At 36.4% G+C, this 19,498-nt stretch overlaps 1 protein-coding gene across 5 annotated transcripts in view; it reads right to left on the bottom strand.

Moving 5' to 3' along the window:
* The window catches only part of SCN2A (sodium voltage-gated channel alpha subunit 2), a 153,315-nt gene that overhangs the window by 65,124 nt on the left and 68,693 nt on the right, over positions 1 to 19,498 (bottom strand). For 4 of the 5 annotated variants that reach the window (XM_054679913.1, XM_054679916.2, XM_054679915.2 and 1 more), the window contains 9 exons: positions 18,778 to 18,906; positions 18,129 to 18,220; positions 16,960 to 17,232; positions 15,467 to 15,530; positions 13,794 to 13,935; positions 13,447 to 13,653; positions 11,797 to 12,084; positions 4,055 to 4,399; positions 590 to 722 (listed from right to left, as the gene is read on the bottom strand). In XM_054679913.1, the coding sequence (XP_054535888.1) occupies positions 590 to 722; positions 4,055 to 4,399; positions 11,797 to 12,084; positions 13,447 to 13,653; positions 13,794 to 13,935; positions 15,467 to 15,530; positions 16,960 to 17,232; positions 18,129 to 18,220; positions 18,778 to 18,906 (1,673 nt within the window). Of the gene's footprint in view, positions 1 to 589; positions 723 to 4,054; positions 4,400 to 11,796; positions 12,085 to 13,446; positions 13,654 to 13,793; positions 13,936 to 15,466; positions 15,531 to 16,959; positions 17,233 to 18,128; positions 18,221 to 18,315; positions 18,408 to 18,777; positions 18,907 to 19,498 lie in introns of all 5 variants that reach the window. The other variant, XM_054679914.1, reaches the window with a different exon arrangement.

The raw sequence follows: 19,498 nt of genomic DNA, 5'->3' as shown, positions 1-19,498 counted from the left end.
CCCCAAAGTCTTTATTTTGGCATTCTGAGATCCAGACTGCTAAACATTATGTTAACTATTCAGATAAAATCTGCAACTAAAGAGAAAGCTGATATATTGTAAGAATCTGGTCAGAGAAAGGCAAAAGTAGGACTACAAAATTTTAAACACTTTGCTTCAAGGAAGTTAATATCAAACCCTAATTCACATTTTTAATTTATATTTCTGGTTAAGTCATAGGATTTTATAACTTGTGTCTCAAGCAGTTAATATAATCCAAATGGCTTAGCATCATCATAAGTATAAGCATTTATCATTACACTCTTTTCAACGTCATGCACACAAGTTTCAATGTTTAGAATTTAATGTATGAAAGTGGTGTTCAAAATATACCTTACATTTGCAGCAGCTTTCTGGAGGCTAAATATAAAAAAAAAAATCTGTGGAAGATAATAGAATCCATGAGTTATGCACGGATTTTACTGTTATTTAGTAAAATGTGTAATAATGATACAATATCAAGTCAGGAAGTATTTTATTGAAATTTATGAAGTGTTTTTTCATCATTACCAAAGCACCAAGTAACTGTGACGCAGGACTTTTAACATACCTTCCATGGTGTTGGTCAAAATACTGGCTATACTCATTGCTCTTTGCCTTGATGTAGGATCTTCCAATAAATCCATGGAAACATGATAAGAACTGGACCGTCTCTTTCTTATTTCTGTTTCAGTAGTTGTGCCCTAGAAGTAGAATTTCAGATGAAATAACCACTATTTTTGAAAGCAGCAAAGCCCAAAGCATTCCTACAACAGGTGTTATTTAACTAAATATACACCATGCTTTCTCAGATGTAAAAAGCTCACTAAGATATTGTTGGAATGATAATTCTTTGGGGGTTGTTTAAAAGTCTGTCAGATTTTCAGCTTTTGGGGAGGCCTGGGTTTGTCAAGGTGGGCTTTCCTATTCCTCTATCCCAGGGATTTGGGCTGGAGGGACCAGGTCCACTACTGGACAGATAACCTTTTAGCATTTCAGCCAATCCCACTTAGGATTTCAGACCAAAACATATTGTTTCTTAATTTTCACCCAGGTTGAGTTTTTAGATCTTTATAGACATATATTCAGGTAGTTTAATATATGAACAAAAAGGTTTGAAGGTCTCCTTCATATGCATCAGTAATAGTTCCCCTAAAATGTGAATTCCAGTTGCAAAATGCCTTCATTCATTAGAGACAGGTAATATTTCCAAACATTCCTAATTACAAAACTAAATTTTAGAACTAGTCTATAACTTTGTCCTATATTTAAAAAACAACTTAATCCACAAAACAATCCACCCTTGGCACTGAGACTATAATTTAAGGAGATAATACCAATGTGGGGGACTGTGATTTTTAGTAATGATACAATGATCTGATAATCTCCTACTCCAGAATAAACTCATCAGGATTTCAACATGGGTGGAAATTTATTCCTACTTCAGGAGATGAAACAATGATGTCAATTATCACAGGAAAAAAAAAAGGTAAAGCTAAAGAATTTCAAATGCAGGTCTGAGTGTTAATAATAAATTTAAAAGTTTCATTGCTTTGAGGACTTTCCCCATTTCTAAAAGAACAACATGATCAAAATATTATTTATTTTGGTCACATCCTATTATGATGTGAACAATTAGCAGTATTTTATCTTTTGTAAGTTGAATTATTTTAATGCATACATATTCAAAACCAAAATTTCCACTCATTGCATATGATTGTCACTAATGGTGATAACTATTCATATAGGTCATTCTAAAATTAATTTTAAGGTAAAAAACAAGTAAAATTAGTAAGAAAAGAGATAACCTATCTCTAAAAATAAAAATCTTTTAATCCAAAGGGTGCCTCTTAGAATTTAAAATATTTCAGCTTGTCAGAAAGAGGCAAAGTTTTAAGGAAAAAAAAAATAGTCACATGAAGATCATCTAGTCCTTTCTGCTCTACACAGAAGCACATGTACAAACCTAGATTTGTCTAATTTTCAAATAGATTCCAAAACTGCTAATGGCATTACTCGATTGAATTTATGTGTAAAGTACAGGAAATGATGTGCTTTCAAGGGTGTCATTTGCCCATAGCTATTTATTTTCTATTGTCATTTCTCCTCTGCATTCTCCAAAAGCCTACTTCATTTGTTTGCACCTTCAGCTCAACTTTGCAATAGTACAGTGCCCTGCCTCAAAGCACTTAAGATTGTAAGATTAAAGAATGAAGTTGAGGAAGCAGGAAATAAAGGGATCACACAAAGCTTTGCTTCAAGCTGGCCCCAACTTTGCCTTCAGAGATTTGTCCCATCATCTCTGATAGGACAGGAGATTTATGATAATTATTGATAAATGCTAAATAATTTCTGACAGACTGACAGTCTGTCTGTATTCCTGCATGGTAATTGTAGATTTGCTTTTGTTTACCCAATTAACATTTATCAAGATCAGTGATAAACATACTTTATTATGTATAAGAATTATGTGGGATGCTTGTTAAGGAAGAAGATTCCCAGACCTTGTTCTCCTCAGTGGTTTGGTCTGAAAAGGTCTGGGTAGGCACAGGAATCTCTAGTTTTAAGAAGCATCCCATGAGATTCTGATGTAAGTAGTATGAAAGTGAAGTATATTTTGAGAAACATTGGTTAAAATGAAAGTGTTTATGTGTTTATTTCCTTAACCATCTCTTCTTTTTGATTTAAAGAAATTAAAAATAACTCAATGGGAGGCAATATTTCAGTGTTGATAGAATGTAGGTTCAGTAACCAGCATACCTGGGGTCAAATCTTAGCTCCACCACGCACAAGCCTCAGTTTCCTCCTCTGTAAAATTGGGATAATGTTACTAACTATCAAAAAGGGTTGTTATGATGCTTAAATGATTCTTAACACATGTACAGTGTTCTGGACAGTGTCTGGTACACGGTTATCTATGATCATTTTTTAAGAAGAGCTGATGTCCTCTCTTCATTCTTCCTGGTTCCTCCACTATAAAGTTCTACTTTTCTCATGGTTCAACCTGACTGCAGGATACCTGGACACTTCTCTGGTAGAAGGAGGTGGGGAGAGGCCATGCAAAAAATGTGAAGAAGATAATGGCTATTTTATAATCCAAGATAAGAAGCTCCTCCATTAGGTAACTGAAAACGAACTCCGTATCATTTTAGTGTGGCTCAAAGAGCTTGTCCAATGATAATAAATGGAGCTATGTGAAAAAAAAATCATAAGAAGACATTTTGAATGCTATAAAATACAATCAAGTGACATTGCCAAAATATGTCTTGCTAGCTAATGGAATTTTATTTAATACCAACATTAAAAGCTTCTTATGGTTTATGAAATAAATTTCAATAATATAGCCCTGTAAGTGTCTAGTATGTAGCTGAAATCCTTTTCCATGTGATTGGTTTTGGGCCACTTTGTTTACAATAAGAGTTTATGACAGTAATATAAAAATTGGAATCTGCTCTAAAAATGACAGCCCATGATTCCAAACCAGGTACTTTTTGAATGGCTCTTCATGTATAAATTTACAATGGTTGAGATCATTAGAGTGGATGCTAAAAAGGTTACAACACTCTGACCTGCAAAGAGAGGCAATGTTGTACTATGGGATTTAAATCTATTTAGTAATAGTATCTACTGCAAGTGGAAGTATTCAAATCTCCTTTTAAATGAACAACAATCACAAAATCCTTAAGTATTTATTTAATTTGTGAGCATTAATTTCCTTGGATTTAATTTAACTATATTAATCAAACATTATGCTTGATAAATTGTTGCTTTGCTTTTTGGCGAGTTTCATACCATAGTAATAGTGATGAAAGATTACTTCTAATTATATTCTCTGACAGCCAACCTAGGTTTTTAATTACTTTGTAGAAAAGTCTGAATAGAACAGTTTCACAAGACAGTTAACAGCTTGATTGAACAAACTCCCAGCCTTTGGGCAACAAACTCAACAAATTCTTAGATGTGGAAATGGAAAAACACTCCTGCCTGCACCAGTCACAACTCTCTTCACATCAGCTGCAATTTTAATTGGCCTCACCTCTGGTAGAAGCTGCCCAGCAGATGTGAGGGTAGAAGGGCCCCCGACCAGGGAGACCACACCATTGCAGTCCACAGCGCTATGCATCTTCCCATTCATGGGCAGGATGGGGAGCACCCTGGAGGCACGGCTGGCCTGGCTGACATTGCTGTGGCGCCGTTCTCCATGTCTGTGCGGCACGAACAGAGAGTCTCTTCGGCTGTCATTGTCCTCAAAGGTGCTGTGCTCATCATCAGCAAAGTCATTCTCAGAGCCAATGTCCTTTGCTCGACCTCTGAAGCTGAAAAGGCTCGCCCTACTGTTGCGTCTTGGAGAGAAAAGGGAGCCACGGATGCTCAGTAAGGACTATGAATAACAAGAGAAGAAACAAAAATGAGATGAAGAGAGTTAAGAGCTGGCATTCTGAAAAACGGAATTTGATTCATTGTGTCATAGTCATTGACTTACTCAAGGATAAGTCATTGGACATGTGGAACAAAGCGCCCCTCTGATGACTGCTGGTGGCATTTTGGCACTTTCTACAAGGTTCACCTTTTCTATTTCTCTCTCGCTTTTTCTCCTTCCTCCATTTTCCATCTTCTGCTCTCTTTTCTCCTACTTTACCCACACCTCAACATAGTCAGAAGTGTCCCCATAATGTTTTGTCCTGTTACTGGCATCTAGAACTGATACTGTTGATAGACCCTTCTTTAGAAGTTAATTTCAGTTAACAACCCAATGGAAAACAATTAAACACAAATCTACCTTTAGATCCTCTGAGGTCAAAAATGTAGCCAGTAAGAGCTCGCTAGTGACCACACCCTGATGCAAATCTTACCATGGAGGAAATATAATTAATCTTGCTAGTAGGGATGTTTAATTATAGTACATGGGGCAGCTTCTCCACTTCCCTTTGCATATTTTATGATGGTCTTCATGAATAAATTAAATCAAGCTGAAATAACTGTATGATTTATTCCCCAATTTTCACCCCTTTGTCTCTGTCTCAAGAAATCTGAGGGCAATATTTACAAAAACTTAATTTTCACCAAGAGGCTGATCACAACCATTTAATTTTTTGTTTTTTTAAATCAGTACCCTGTTCAGCCTTGAGAAATGCGCCTCAACTCTCAGACCAGGTTATCTGGGAGACACTAACTTCAATTCCTGGATGCAGCAGGAATTGAGGCTCAGGTCTCCCAGTGTTCCAGGCACTGTCCTAGGCCTAGCCAATCAGTGTATTCGATACGTAATTTAAAGATGGTCATGAAATCCTGCTTGGTCAATTGAAAGATATCCCTGTCTTTTACAACTGTTGAGGAAATGGTGCTTTTTCACTTGAGGCTGCTAAAAATATTGGCTTTAAGTTTGGAGCTGCAGTGACATCTTGCCACCATGTGGGAGGAACCTGGATTCAGATATGGAGAAAGACATGGTCATGGTAACATGTCTTGAGCTTCTGGATCCATCCATGCCTAAAGCTACTCACAGACATAATTTATATCATCTAATACATTCTCTTTTTTACTTCAGCCAGCTTGCATTGGATTTATGTAATTATTATTGGAAAGAATACTAACTTCATCATTTAAGTATTATTGGTTTGATCTTTTCCTCTCCAAAGGTTCAAAACTAACTAAAACCATTATTTTATACCTACTAATATCTAGGTTTTTATAAGCCTGACTAATATGGTTTGGCTGTGTCCCCACCCAGATCTCATCTTGAGTTGTATCTCCCATAATTTCCATTGTTGGGGGAGGGACATGGTGGGAAATAGTTGAATCATAGTGGCAGTTTTCTCCATACTGTTCTCATGGTAGTGAATAAGTCTCATGAGATCTAATGATTTTATGGGGAGAAATCCCTTTCACTTGGCTCTCACTCTCTTTTTGCCTGCCACCATCCATGTAAGATGTGACTTGCTCCTCTTTGCCTTCTGCCATGATTGTGAGGCTTCCCCAGCCACATGGAACTGTAAGTCCAATTAAATGTCTTTCTTTGGTAAATTGCCCAGTCTCAGGTATGTCTTTATCAGCAGCATGAAAACAGATTAATACAGTAAATTGATACCAGGAGTGGGACGCTGCTGAAAAGATACCCAAAAATGTGGAAGCAGCTTTGGAACTGGATAACAGGCAGAGGATGGAACAGTTTGGAGGGCTCGGAAGAACACAGGAAAATGTGAGAAAGTTTGGAACTTTCTAGAGACTTATTGAATGGCTTTGACCAAAAGCCTGATAGCAATATGGACAATAAGGTCCAGGCTAAAGTGGTCTCTGATGGAGATGAGGAACTTGTTGGGAAATGGAGCAAAGGTGACTCTTGTTATATTTTAGCAAAGAGACTGGTGGCATTTTGGCCCTGTCCTAGAGATTTGTGGAACTTTGAACTTGGGAGAGATGATTTAGAGTATCTGGCAGAAGACATTTCTAAGCAGCAAAGCATTCAAGTGGTGACTTGGGTGCTGCTAAAGGTATTCAGTTTCATAAGGGAAGCAGAACATAAAAGTTTGGAAAATTTGCAGCCTGACAATGTGACAGAAAAGAAAATCCCATTTCCTGAAGAGAAATTCAAGCAGGCTGTAGAAATTTGCATAAGTAATGAGGAGCTGAATGTTAATCCCCAAGACAATGGAGAAAATGTCTCCAGGGCATGTCAGAGATCTTTGCAGCAGCCCCTCCCGTCACAGGCTCGGAGGCCTAGGAGGAAAAAGTGGTTTCATGTGCCGGGTCCAGAGTCCCACACTGTGTGCAGCCTAGGAACTTGGTGCCCTGTATCTCTGCGGCTCCAGCCATGGCTGAAAGGGGCAAATGTAGAGCTAGGCCCATGGCTTCAGAGGGTGCAAGCCTCAAGCCTTGGCAGCTTCCACATGGTGTTGAGCCTGTCAGTGCACAGAAGTCAATAACTGGGATTTGGGAACATCTGCCTAGATTTCAGAGGATGTATAGAAACACCTGGATGTACAGGCAGAAGTTTGCTGCAGGGGCAGGGCTCTCATGGAGAACCTCTGCCAAGGCAGTGAGGAAGGGAAATGTGGGGTCAGAGCCCCAACACAGGGTCCCTACTGGGGCACTGCCTGCTGGAGCTGTGAGAAGAGAGCCACTGTCCTCCAGACCCAAGAATAATAGATCCACCAACAGCTTGAACCGTGTACCTGGAAAAGCCACAGACATTCAATGCCAGCCCATGGAAGTAGTCAGGAGGGAAGCTGTACCCTGCAAAGTGACAGGGGTGGAGCTGCTCAAGACCAAGGGAACCCACCTCTTGCATCAGCGTAACCTGGATGTGAGACATGGAGTCAAAGGAGATCATTTTTGAGCTTTAAGATTTGACTGCCCTGCTGGATTTTGAACTTGCATGGGGCCTGTAGCCCCTTTGTTTTGGCCAATTTCTCCCATTTGGAATGGCTGTATTTAGCTAATGTCTGTATCCCTATTGTATCTAGGAAGTAACTAACTTGCTTTTGATTTTTCAGGCTCATAGATGGAAAGGACTTGCCTTGTCTCCGATGAGGCTTTGTTTGGACTGTGGACTTTTGAATTAATGCTGAAATGAGTTAAGACTTTGGGGGACTGTTGGGAAGGCATGATTCATTTTGAAATGTGAGGACATGAGATTTGGGAGGGGCCGGGGGTGGAATGACATGATTTCTCTGTGTCCCCACCCAGATCTCATCTTGAGTTATATTTCCCATAATTCCCACTGTTGTGGGAGGGACCTGGTCAGAGATAGTTAAATCATGGTAGGGGTTTTCCCCATACTGTTCTCATGGTAGTGAATGGGTCTCATGAGATCTGGTGGTTATATGCGGAGAAACTTCTTTTGCTTGGCTTTCACTCTCTCTTTGCTTGCCACCATCCATGTAAGGTGTGGCTTGCTCCTCTTTGCTTTCTGCCATGATTGTGAGGCTTTGCCAGCCACATGGAACTGTAAGTCCAATTAAACCTCTTCCTTTGCCAAATTGCCCAGTCTTGGGTATACCTTTATCAGCAGCATGAAAACAGAGTAATACACTGACCAATAAGTATGCTTTTTATTTTCTTTCCAGCTAAAGAATTACTTTTTCTCAATAATATCTGTTAGTTTCTATTAAATGTCTGTAAATGTTAAACACTATCTTATGTGATTCTATTCATTATTTACAGTAAGAACCACTTCTTTTTTTTTTTAATTGTTTTTTCGAGACGGAGTCTCACTCTGTCACCCAGGCTGGAGTGCAGTGGCGTGATCTCGGCTCACTGCAAGCTCCACCTCCCAGGTTCACACCATTCTCCTGCCTCAGCCTCCCGAGCAGCTGGGACTACAGGCACCTGCCACCACGCCTGGCTAATTTTTTGTATTTTTTAGTAGAGATGGGGTTTCACCGTGTTAGACAGGATGGTCTCCATCTCCTGACCTCATGATCTGCCCGTCTCGGCCTCCCAAAATGCTGGGATTACAGGCATGAGCCACCACACCCGGCCTAGAACTACTTATAAGAAGACTTACTGCTCCCACAACAGAGGTCATCTCTCCTCTTGTTGTTCCCATGCTTTTTAATCCTATTAACTACATTAGTAACATTCATTCTTTTCTTTTATCATTTTCCATACAAGTAGTTATTTTTTAAAGCCTTTCTTAGACTATCCATCCTTTTTCGTGTCTCCTTTCTCTCCTCTAACAAGGGACTTCGAATTAGCTATGAGGAAATAACAGTTATGGGATTTGCAGGATGTGTGACATACTGCTCATCATTAGCTAAAAAAGAAAGGCAAACAATACATGCTTTGCAATGAAGAATGTTTCTATCGCTTTTAGTAAGAGTTTATATTTTAACTGCCAGTACCCCATTCAGCTGGAGCCATAGAAGGGTTGGAAGAAAATAAGTTATAAGTTTGCATGTTTCTCAAGGATCATGGATGAATTAAGCTATACAAAAACGTAGTTTACATGTGACAGCTATATGAGAAATGATTGTGCCCCATCCGTTAGCATCAACTTCTTTTGCTGACATTCATTACATAAATGCATAGTAATCAAATGCTGTAACACACAAAAAAGATGGCCAGTAAGAAATATTCCCCATACCAAACCAATCTTTAAAAAGCAAAACTCCTAAACTCCTAGCTTATCACAAATAAATAATAAAGTAATAATTTAAGGTCAATTGTACCTTATAAAGGTTTCAAAAAAATCCAGATTATCTTGAAACTTGTTTAGAGATTACATTCTTGACTTTCTTCTCCCCTCTTTACCACTCTAACAAGTCAAATCAGAGTCTGAGAAACAATTCATATTTCCACTTACTCTACTAAAGAAATTATAATCTTGCAGTAAAGGCTTGCATTGTATAGTTTTTCAATACAAACACAGAGATGTTTACCAACACAATCATGTCATCACAAAACAATAATTCCTAATATTTTGGGGTCTCAAACTCTTAAAAATCTAACAGACACGATGGGCCCTCCATTGCTATACCAAGATTAAGTACTTCTATCTGGTTTGACATTTTCAGTATTACTTTCAGGGCTTGCCTAGTGGGGTTTGTGTGATTTCAGGGTTTTCTGTCTCTCCTCTCTTCTTCCTTTTCTCCTTTCCCCCCTCTCTCTTTCTCTTTCTTTCCCTTTCCCTCTGTCTTTTTCTGTCTCCCTCTCCATCCTCTTAGACATTTGTTTGACTATTTCTTTATCAAGCAAAATAAAGTCTTTAACTCTATTTTTATATAGAGACTGCTTAAGAAACAAGTATCAATATGAGCCAGCCATGCCATGTCTTCTAAGTCAGTGATTGCTTATAATACCCAACTAGCTGGGAAATGGAGGTATGTAGAGGTATGAAGAAGAGGCTGCTGGAAGAATATCATATCTATGAACAAAATGTACAGAAAAAGGAAGGACAGAGCCTAGCCTTATCAGGCTTCACTATTTTGCCTAGAATTAGTTTTATTCAATTAGAAATAAGGCAAATTGAAGAGAATCTCTGTGGTATGTGTTTGATATGAAGTTGATATGAAGTTTCAAATCTAGGCCAAAATTTAGGCAAATTTTGGCCAAAACTTAGACAACTTTAGGCAAAAATTCAGACAAACTTAGGTAAAAATGTAGGCAAAAATATTCTATCTTCCTCCCTCCTTTGCTCCCTTTTTTCCTCTCTCTCTCTCTCCCCCCTCCCTCCCTCCCTTTCTTTTTCTTCCTTCCTTTTCAGAATGACTAATACTGTAAACAGGGGGTTTGCCTTTTAAAGGATTCCTATTTATTGATTAATGTTTCTACTAATGGAATCATGATTGTGACAACAAAATGAAAGAGACCAAGTAAATTTTGATATTTAAAGATCCTATGTTAAATTTGAATTAATCCCCAAGTATGCAATCTTATGATGTTATTTGGATTTGAAATGAATAAGGCTGACCTACAAAAATTTATATATATCACATGTGAGGTTATGTGAGCTTGTCTATATTATAAAAAGGTAAAAGAGAAAGTATAATGCCATTGTGTATTTTAAATAAAGTTATATTGTAAATTTCCTTATCAGTTTTTAAAGGCATTCTTCATAGGCAACTTGATAAAGTGGAAACTTTAAGGTTTTCATTACCAGGCAAAATTTGAATACCAACAACCCTAATATGAACAAGACACTCAAAGATCATAATAACTTTTTCTATTGCTATATGACATTGTGCAACTATTTAACTTTACTGATCCAAAATAGCTTTTTCATTATAGTAATGAAAATAATACTATTCTACAGAACTGTTAGCATTAATTATGAGAATGTAGAAAGAATGCCAAGCATAAAATAGGTACTCAACAAAGAATGCAGCCCCCTGCTTCTCTTCACATATAAAAATTGGGGATATTAATTAAATTAGAACTTACCTAGGGTTGCAGTGAAAGGCTTAATGCATTAATATTGCAAATAACAACACAATGTATAAATATTAGCCATTATCAATGTTGTTGTTGTAATTGTTATTGTTACTGTATAGGTATTAAGGTTTCACTCCTGGTGAAAATGTCTTCTGAGGTACTGTGTATTCCTGTGAATTCTCTTGGTAATTTCAAAGACAATTAAGATTCTAAATTTTAAAATTTCAACAACTTGCATGAGTACAAAAGACAGAGGCATCCAGTGAATATTTGTTGCAGTTTATAAATCACAGTATTCTTCAAATGCAAGTCCCATGTTTAACATGAAACACAGATAATCAAGTACAACTAAACACCACTTTTTATTTCGTGTCATAAATCTCCCTCAGTACCTGCCTATCTGAGAGTTTTGGCTACTTTTAGAGATATTTTGTTTCAGTCCCCTTTGAAACAAAGGCATGAAGAATGCACTTGGCAAGTGATGTTTGCACCTTATGGGAACAACCCCACAGGTGGCCTAAAAGAGTCTCTGGTCCACTTCTGGGAATTTGTCACTCAGAAAACCCAAAGTTAACTAGATCCACGCACAATAGTTAGGAAGAGATGGGAACCATCTGCTGATAATTCCTGATGTGGAAAATTTCTCCAAGATTTTTCAGTCTTTAAGAAAACCTCAAAACCTCAAATTTTTCCAAACCCAGAGGGATCTAAAATTTCCTTCCTGGGGTTCCAAAAAGTTGCAAAACTCACAAATTCTCTGAAGTGATAGCCAAAACACTTGATAATCATCACTACTCTGAAAGCATTGTGCCATCCAGGTGGAAGGCAGTTTTCTCTCCATTAAATTCTGGCATATTCTTTAAAAAAATTTATGAGAACACAATTCATGTAATTTAATATTTTTACCTGGTGTGGAGAAGAAAATCTCTTTTCATATGTCAGCCTACTTCCTTCCAAGGAAAAACGGAAACCTTTTCTTCTTATGCTGTCTTCAGATTCCGATTTTCGGACTCTGTCATTTTTCTCTTCTTCTCCAGACTGTTCTTTCTGTTTCTTTTTCTTTCTTCTGTTTTTCAGCTCTTTTTCACTTTTGGAGCTCAACTTAGATGCTACTGAAGAACTCTCTGAAAAAACTCCTATCCCACCAGCACCACTGAAGTCTCTTGATTCAGCAGATGCGGCTGCAGCTGCCGCCTAGAAGGGCGCAAAGTATGTGGAAGTTGCATATAAACTTAAAAAGTAATTATCATGTTACTGCTTAATTGAGCTTCAATATCATGAAGATAATCTTGAAAAACAATTCTCCATTTTATTCTATGTTTTAGAAAACAGTACATTGTTATTAGACCAATCAAAGAGTAAAATGGGCATTCATATGGAAGATGATACATACGACTTTTATGAGAACCTTCAAGCTCTGTCCTCACACTATGATATCTAATTATCTAATAATATGAGCAAGACACTTAAAGATCATAATAACATGTTCTATAATTCAAACAATATTTTAAGAAGGAAATAATATGGGAATTAAAGGCTTCCTATTTAAACCTGGTAGACATTTGCCTTTGATTCCATTTTCACACAATAAAGAAATGTAGTGCTAGTCTGAATTATTAAATGTAATTCAGTCAAGTATTTTATTTTAATGACATTTTTCTCCGTGATTTAAATTGGGTATTTCACTAATAAATGCACAGCAAAGACATAATACAGAGTGTTTATTTGAGAATCCTAGATCATGGCATCTGCATGAACTTGTAAAGTATAACAGTAGTTTTTTTGCTATTACAGCAATATACTTTGACTTTTATTACATATTTAGGAATACTCGGTAATAAAAGGGAATTGTATTCAACATACAAGAAAAGACAAAAATAGGCAATTGGATTAGTTAATGCCATTAAGTCAAGCAAATATAATTAGAGAAATTCTTGCCTTATTTTGAAGGCTTGTCAAGTCCAAATTAACGGATTTGTAGAGTAGGAGGCAGAGAGTGCTAATGTTTTAATATGTTTACACACTAGTGATTTACTGATGTAACCCACAAACTTGCATTTGTACACTTTATATAAAAGAGAACAAACATTGAATAAGCCTTTGCCTTTCCAGACTCAATGAAATAATTTTCTTAGTTTGATTCTTGTTTTCTGACCCTTACCACCTCTGGTGATACTGCAGTGAAGAAGCAAGTGTAACTGAATTCCTCTTCCCCTAAGAAAATACTTCAACTGAGGACATGTAGGTTTATCTACTCTGCAAGTTTGAGTACATGAGGCCTTTGTTAATCGTTAATTTCCTCAAGGAGTCACAAGGGAGAAAAAAATGTCAGTAAAGCAATTATAATTATCCATTTTTTGATGCCATTACTATTGACACTATTGACAGAGATCATTGCAATAAAGTAATAACTTCTTAATAACCAAACAGGCTCCTAGCACTTACCAAACACATATGACCTATTTCTAATGTCAACTACCTTGCCACTGACCTCACCATTTAGGTTAAATAATTTAGATAAAGAAAAACAAAGGACCGTATGCTTGTTCACTATACCTGAGCTTCTTCTTGTTGCTTTTTCAACTGTTCGAGCATCTGCTGAAATTCAGCTTCCTTCTGTTCAGCCTCTTCCAATGTGGCCTGATTCTGTTCCTCATAGGCCATGGCCACCACAGCCAAGATCAAATTTATTAGATAGAATGAGCCCAAGAAAATGACCAGCACAAAAAATATCATGTACGTTTTCCCAGCAGCACGTAGTGTCTGCAAAATGGAAGAGAGATTTTAATAAATTTTATATAGGATGTTACAAACTTACACTCTAAGTAATAAAATATTCTACAGCAATTCTCTTGAGTTCGGTGTTTTATGATTCTCAGAAAAATGATTTTATCTGTTCTCACCAGTTGATAAAGGTTTTCCCAGAAGTCTTGAGTCATGAGACGAAATAAGGACAAAAAGGCCCAACTAAAGGTGTCAAAGCTCGTGTAGCCATAGTTGGGGTTTCTACCAGCCTTCACACAGATGTATCCTTCAGGACACTGGCTGTAATTGGGTTAGAGGAAAGAAAGGAAGTCAATAACGGCAAGTCTGCTAATTGGTTTTCCTGTTTTAATATATGCCAATGTCTGTTTTATACAGGCACTAGAAAAAAGCCGATTTCTCTCACCTTACCCAGTACTTAACTCAGCACTAAGTGGACTGATTTATATAATAACAGAATCTATTAGGTCTACTTTGTGGATTCCTCTGTGATTCATAATTGTCATTATTATATTTATCATGTCTCCATATAAAAGCAATCATATCATGATTAATATCTTCTGGGACTTAAGGACAGGTAAAAAAGTCTGTAAGGAAAAAGTTGATTTTCACTGAGGATGTCTTGAGGCAGAAATGTGTGTAAGTGTGGGAACAGGGTAAAGAAGTGAGAAAAGGATAGGTGGGGCATGCTGCAAGGAGTGAATGACACTGTGTGGTAAAAATGTCATAGGAGGACCTTGAAGATCAAGCAGACCTGGCTTCAATGTCTTGCCTGACACTTCTGAGCTGAACGATCTTGGGCAAGTTACTTAACTTGCTAATCTTCAGGCACCTCGCATGTGAGAATGGGCTAATAAGAGAATCTGTCTCACAAATTTGCAAACATTGAAGAAGATACTGTATGTAACGCATTTAGTACAGTACGAACAAGGAATGAAAATCAATTGATTTACTTATCATTGGAAACTGAAGATAAAGGCAGCATAGCACTGATCGTAGGAGCCAAATGGAAAGCCTATTATCACTGGGAATTTTGCTACAGGTATTAGCTACTAATGTCCACAGTATCATCGTCCAAAGAAAGTGCATTAGACTTTTGTGTGTGGCTCTAAAATCTTGCTAAATAAAGAAAATTAACTGTGTTTTTAAATTTTCCTAGGATTTAGCTCCATGTTTCTTAATAGCAAACATTTGCATGATCCCAATAATAACAATTACAAGCACTTATTGAGCGATCTAAATAGCTATACATTTATTAATCCACTTCATCATCACAAAAACCCTATTATTATACCCATTTGTCATATGAGGAAACGAAGGCAAGAAGAAGTGAGATTATATGATGGAGTCAAAGTCTGACTCTATGCAGACTCTCCAGTTTATGTTTTTAACCACTTTGCTAAAATATGCTAAATACTCCCCATGTCTCAGATATTAACATTATTTTCAGAGATCTTACATTTTAAGCTATGGAGAACACATTAGTATATATAAAATATGACACTTATAAAAAGTATGTGCTTAAGAATTCTATTAAGCTTCAGATGCATATTATACTGCTTTATTCTCTATTTTACATTGAACTAATTTGGAAGATTAGATGTGACCTAGCATAGAAAAATAATTGCAGTAAATGACTGTGTGAAAGAGGTGAGAATCTACACTTATCCTGGCTATTCTGAGAGTCACCGTGAAGTAGAATTTATGGAGGGTTTTGAGTGAGGAGTGAGTGGGACTGGATGAGTGGGAGGTGGCAGGTTATTGACACTGATGGAGCAGTGTGGACTGAAACTCAGTAGGAAGCATCACTTACCCTGCATCTGAGCTGTTGCCACAAAGCAGAGCATCATTTTGCCCCTCTAAAAAATAAAAGTGACCTATTTAAAGAGAAAGGAATAGAAAGAATCATTAAAAGCCTGTAAAACACTTCAGCCACCCTGTTTAGGTGGCAAAGCTCACAAATGTTTTCAATCATAATGAGATGGATAAACTAATAAATATATATGGCTAAAGAGATTTTTCACAATATTGAACAAATATCAATATATAACATTTCTGATTATACAAATGGTTAGCAAATCTATGTTAAAAAGAAAAATGTTCAGAAGGAATTACTATGATAACATTCTTATATCAGCATTCATTGCAAATATAAGCTCAAATTGCATGGGATACATTAAGAAAGAGCTGCCAGTCTATTGCTGGGCACAAAAAGTAAGAAAGAAGAAAGCCTTGTTGTTTCTAGGTGTTTTCATGCAAATAAATTTTACCTTACATATACTTTTCTCCCCAGGCTCAAAATAGATTCAGACATTTTTTCCCGCCATTTTTAACTTAATTTCCTGTGAGAAGTGGGATTAGGTATTTATTCCCTCTTATGATACTGTAAATAAGTGTTTTGTTTGAAATTTTTGCTTGATTTCTGCCTTTCAAATGAAGAAAATAAACTTGTTTCTTTGGAGAGATATGTTGTCTGAGTATATCTAGTTTTTATTTGTAAGCTATGGAGAGCTATCTAGTTTTTATTTTTAAGGCATGACATATAACTTCAGTAAGTTGCAAAGATGATCTCAGAAAACATGCACACACATGCAAACATACGTATTTTTATATTCACATACAAACATGCACACACATATGAAAAATGACAGAGGGGCTGGGCTCAATGTTAAGAAATCATGCTGAAGTATATGGCATAAGCTTATTCTGATGTTCATACCTTAAATATAATCAAACTAAACTGGTAACTACAATACAATGATGACACTAAAGGGACTAATTAGAATATGAATAAGTGAATGGCTAAATCAGGGTTACTTAACCTTCTGAGGAGCACACAAATTCTTATTTCATCTTGATAAATGGTTTCTCTATTTTCAGATATAGCATATGTACTCAAAACATATGTTGCATCAACCAAATAGGGCCAAATTATTTCCCCTCAGTCTTCTTAACACATTACAGTGGAATACACTGAATAGTTCAAACTACTGACTTATTTATTAAAATGACTGAAAAACCTGATTAATGTCTACCAAATAAACATTTTTTAATATGGCATAATATGAAATTACTTTCAACATGAGTATAAGACAACACATTTTCAAATGAGAACTTTTACTGTATCAATGGACAGACAAGAAAAATAGAATAAGGTATCATTTGATATCTCTTTTATATGTATTAAATCATCTTAAATTAGTCTAAGTCACTTGATTCACATCTAAATTGAGATAATTTCCATTATATATAATATTTAATATTTAGAGAACTAAACAACTTAATGGTTTATAGAGTATATCTTACTTTTATCCTCAATATATTCATCCCAGTTAAATATGCTCACTGTCCTATTGAAAGTAGTACCATTCCCATCCAATGAATTGTTAAAGAAGGAAGTGATATTTATTTCAAAGGAAGAATTATCTGGAGGCCATTGCAAACATTTATTTCGTAGGTTGCCCATGAACAACTGCAATCCTATTAGCGCAAACACGCTTAGACAGAACACAGTCAAGATCATGACATCAGAAAGCTTCTTCACTGACTGGATCAGGGCCCCCACAATGGTCTTCAGGCCTACAAACAAAATCAGAAGGGGGAATTTAAATATACTACTCAACAGCTATTTTACCGGCAAAAATATCATGAGCTTGTCCTGGAAAATAAAAATGTCATGCAGAATGCCAACAATATTAGTTTAATGTTTGTGATTGAATAACATTTTCATGAAAAGCCTGCTAGCTGGTGAAAATGAATGAAAGCAGAACTTGTATGTTCATTAGAAAACTGTGAATGGAAATGAACCAAATGTGTATTTCCAAACACTCTTTAGAGCAAAAGAATGATTTTGTTATTCATGCTTAAACATCAACCTTGTGTAAATATTTTGCTTTTATTTGCAGATGTCTTACTCCTTAACCCCTTATTGGTTTTAGAAAAGTCTATGTGAATAGACTTTTCTTACTATGTGAATAGTAAGAAATCTTGAAGTCGATGAATTATGAGGTTATATATTTGTGAATTCTGCAAGCTTGAGTATGGGTTAAAAAAAGGAAGACATCTGAAATCTGAGCCCCATGCAGCACTCATGCTATCCCTTGCTCTTTCATTTATCTGCAGCTTAAAAGATTGCCAGTTTTAGGCCTAAACTGTCAAATTTGCATCAGTCTGAATGTCTCTTAGTTTAGCTTCTATGCGGAAAGCTTGATGTTATAGGATGCAAACCATGTAGCCTGTTACTGCAAATGCCTCATGCAACACTTGTTAAACTCAAAGGCTGATTTAGAATAGTTTTAAAGAAAGCAACGAGTAAAAAGCAAAGAATCAAATCCATCCAAAAAATGATGTACCAATTCTTGCTTTTTTACATATTTATTTGCAATATGCAACTAGCAACAAGGCTTCTGCACAAAAGCTGTGATTGTAGCACCACTGTAGCTAAAGTCAGCCTCGGTGTTTAACCTAGCTCTCACCTGGAATGACTGAAATTGTTTTCAATGCTCGGAGAACTCTGAATGTTCTCAACGCTGAGACATTGCCCAGGTCCACAAACTCTGTCACATATCTGTAATAGGGGGTTCACACACAAACACAATGACAGAACACAAGAAACAGTTGGAGATATAAGGGGCCTACCACCTTATACCATTTTCTTCTTACCTGGAATTACAGAAATAGTTTTCAAAGCTCTCAAGACTCTGAAAGTTCGAAGAGCTGAAACATTGCCTAGGTTTACAAATTCTGTTACATACCTGTAGAATTAAATCAGAGTTATTCAGAATTTAGGGAAATCTACGTCTTCCTTGGTCTTTCATCAAGACCTTTTTAATTTCATGAGTGTCGCCATCAGCTTTCCCAATTAAGAGGAAAATGGCATTGTCATCAATCATAATCTCTGTTATTTGGGAAACTTTATTACTTTACAGTGCTAATTGAAACCAAAGCCATGTAATTTACTATGATAGTTCCTAATTTCTCCAAACTGGATAATTTGATTGGAAGAAAACTATGATTACTAAGAAAAATGCTTGGTCTGTCAAGGCAAGCCACCAAGGAAAATATAGTATAGGCTCCCACCAGTGATTTACTCTTCCAGGATAGAAAATGTATTAAGATACTTACGCAAAAGTAATGACTGTGAAATCCAACCAATTCCATGGATCCCGTAAAAATGTGAAATCTTCTAAACAAAAGCCCCTTGCAAGTATTTTAATAAGTGATTCAAAAGTATAAATTCCTGTAAAGGTATACCTGAGAGAAAATAGCCAAGCTCACATTAAAAATCTAGTGGTTAATTTACATGTACATATCTTAAAGATGACATAAACAGCAAACAAAAATTAGACACTTCCAGGTTGGTCCCCCTACGATATAGAGTTTAGGTGGCGCTTACGTCAAAAAAGAAACATTAAATTCCAAAAGACGTTCTCATTGACTGTAAATAAATGTATATTGCATTTTCCACATTAATTAATTTAAAGGATCCAAATAATGTGGCTCTATATGAAGACATAATCTGAAATACACTGGCATTCAGTCTGATTTGAGCAAATAGGTATTAATCCAAAAATGAGTGAAGCATTTGTATTTCATAAAATATGCACCATTAAAAGCCATCAAACATATACTAGTAACACAGAACTGTGGTAGTCATTAAAAAAGGAACATAAAAACTAGGTATACTTTTTATCAGTAGATATTAGTAAATCACTGGTGATCTTCAAAAGAACATAAGACTCACAAAGAAGATAAAGGGCTGCAGATAATAGCAGTCAAACTACTGCAGTAATTTACACAACTAAGTGAGCCCACTACAAGCTTTGTCCTAGAAGACATTTAGTGA

This window comes from Pan troglodytes, chromosome 13 (genome assembly GCF_028858775.2).
Source record: "Pan troglodytes isolate AG18354 chromosome 13, NHGRI_mPanTro3-v2.0_pri, whole genome shotgun sequence".
Lineage (NCBI taxonomy): Eukaryota > Metazoa > Chordata > Mammalia > Primates > Hominidae > Pan > Pan troglodytes.
Note: the sequence above shows the minus strand (reverse complement) of the source record. Positions and strands in the feature narration are given on the sequence as shown.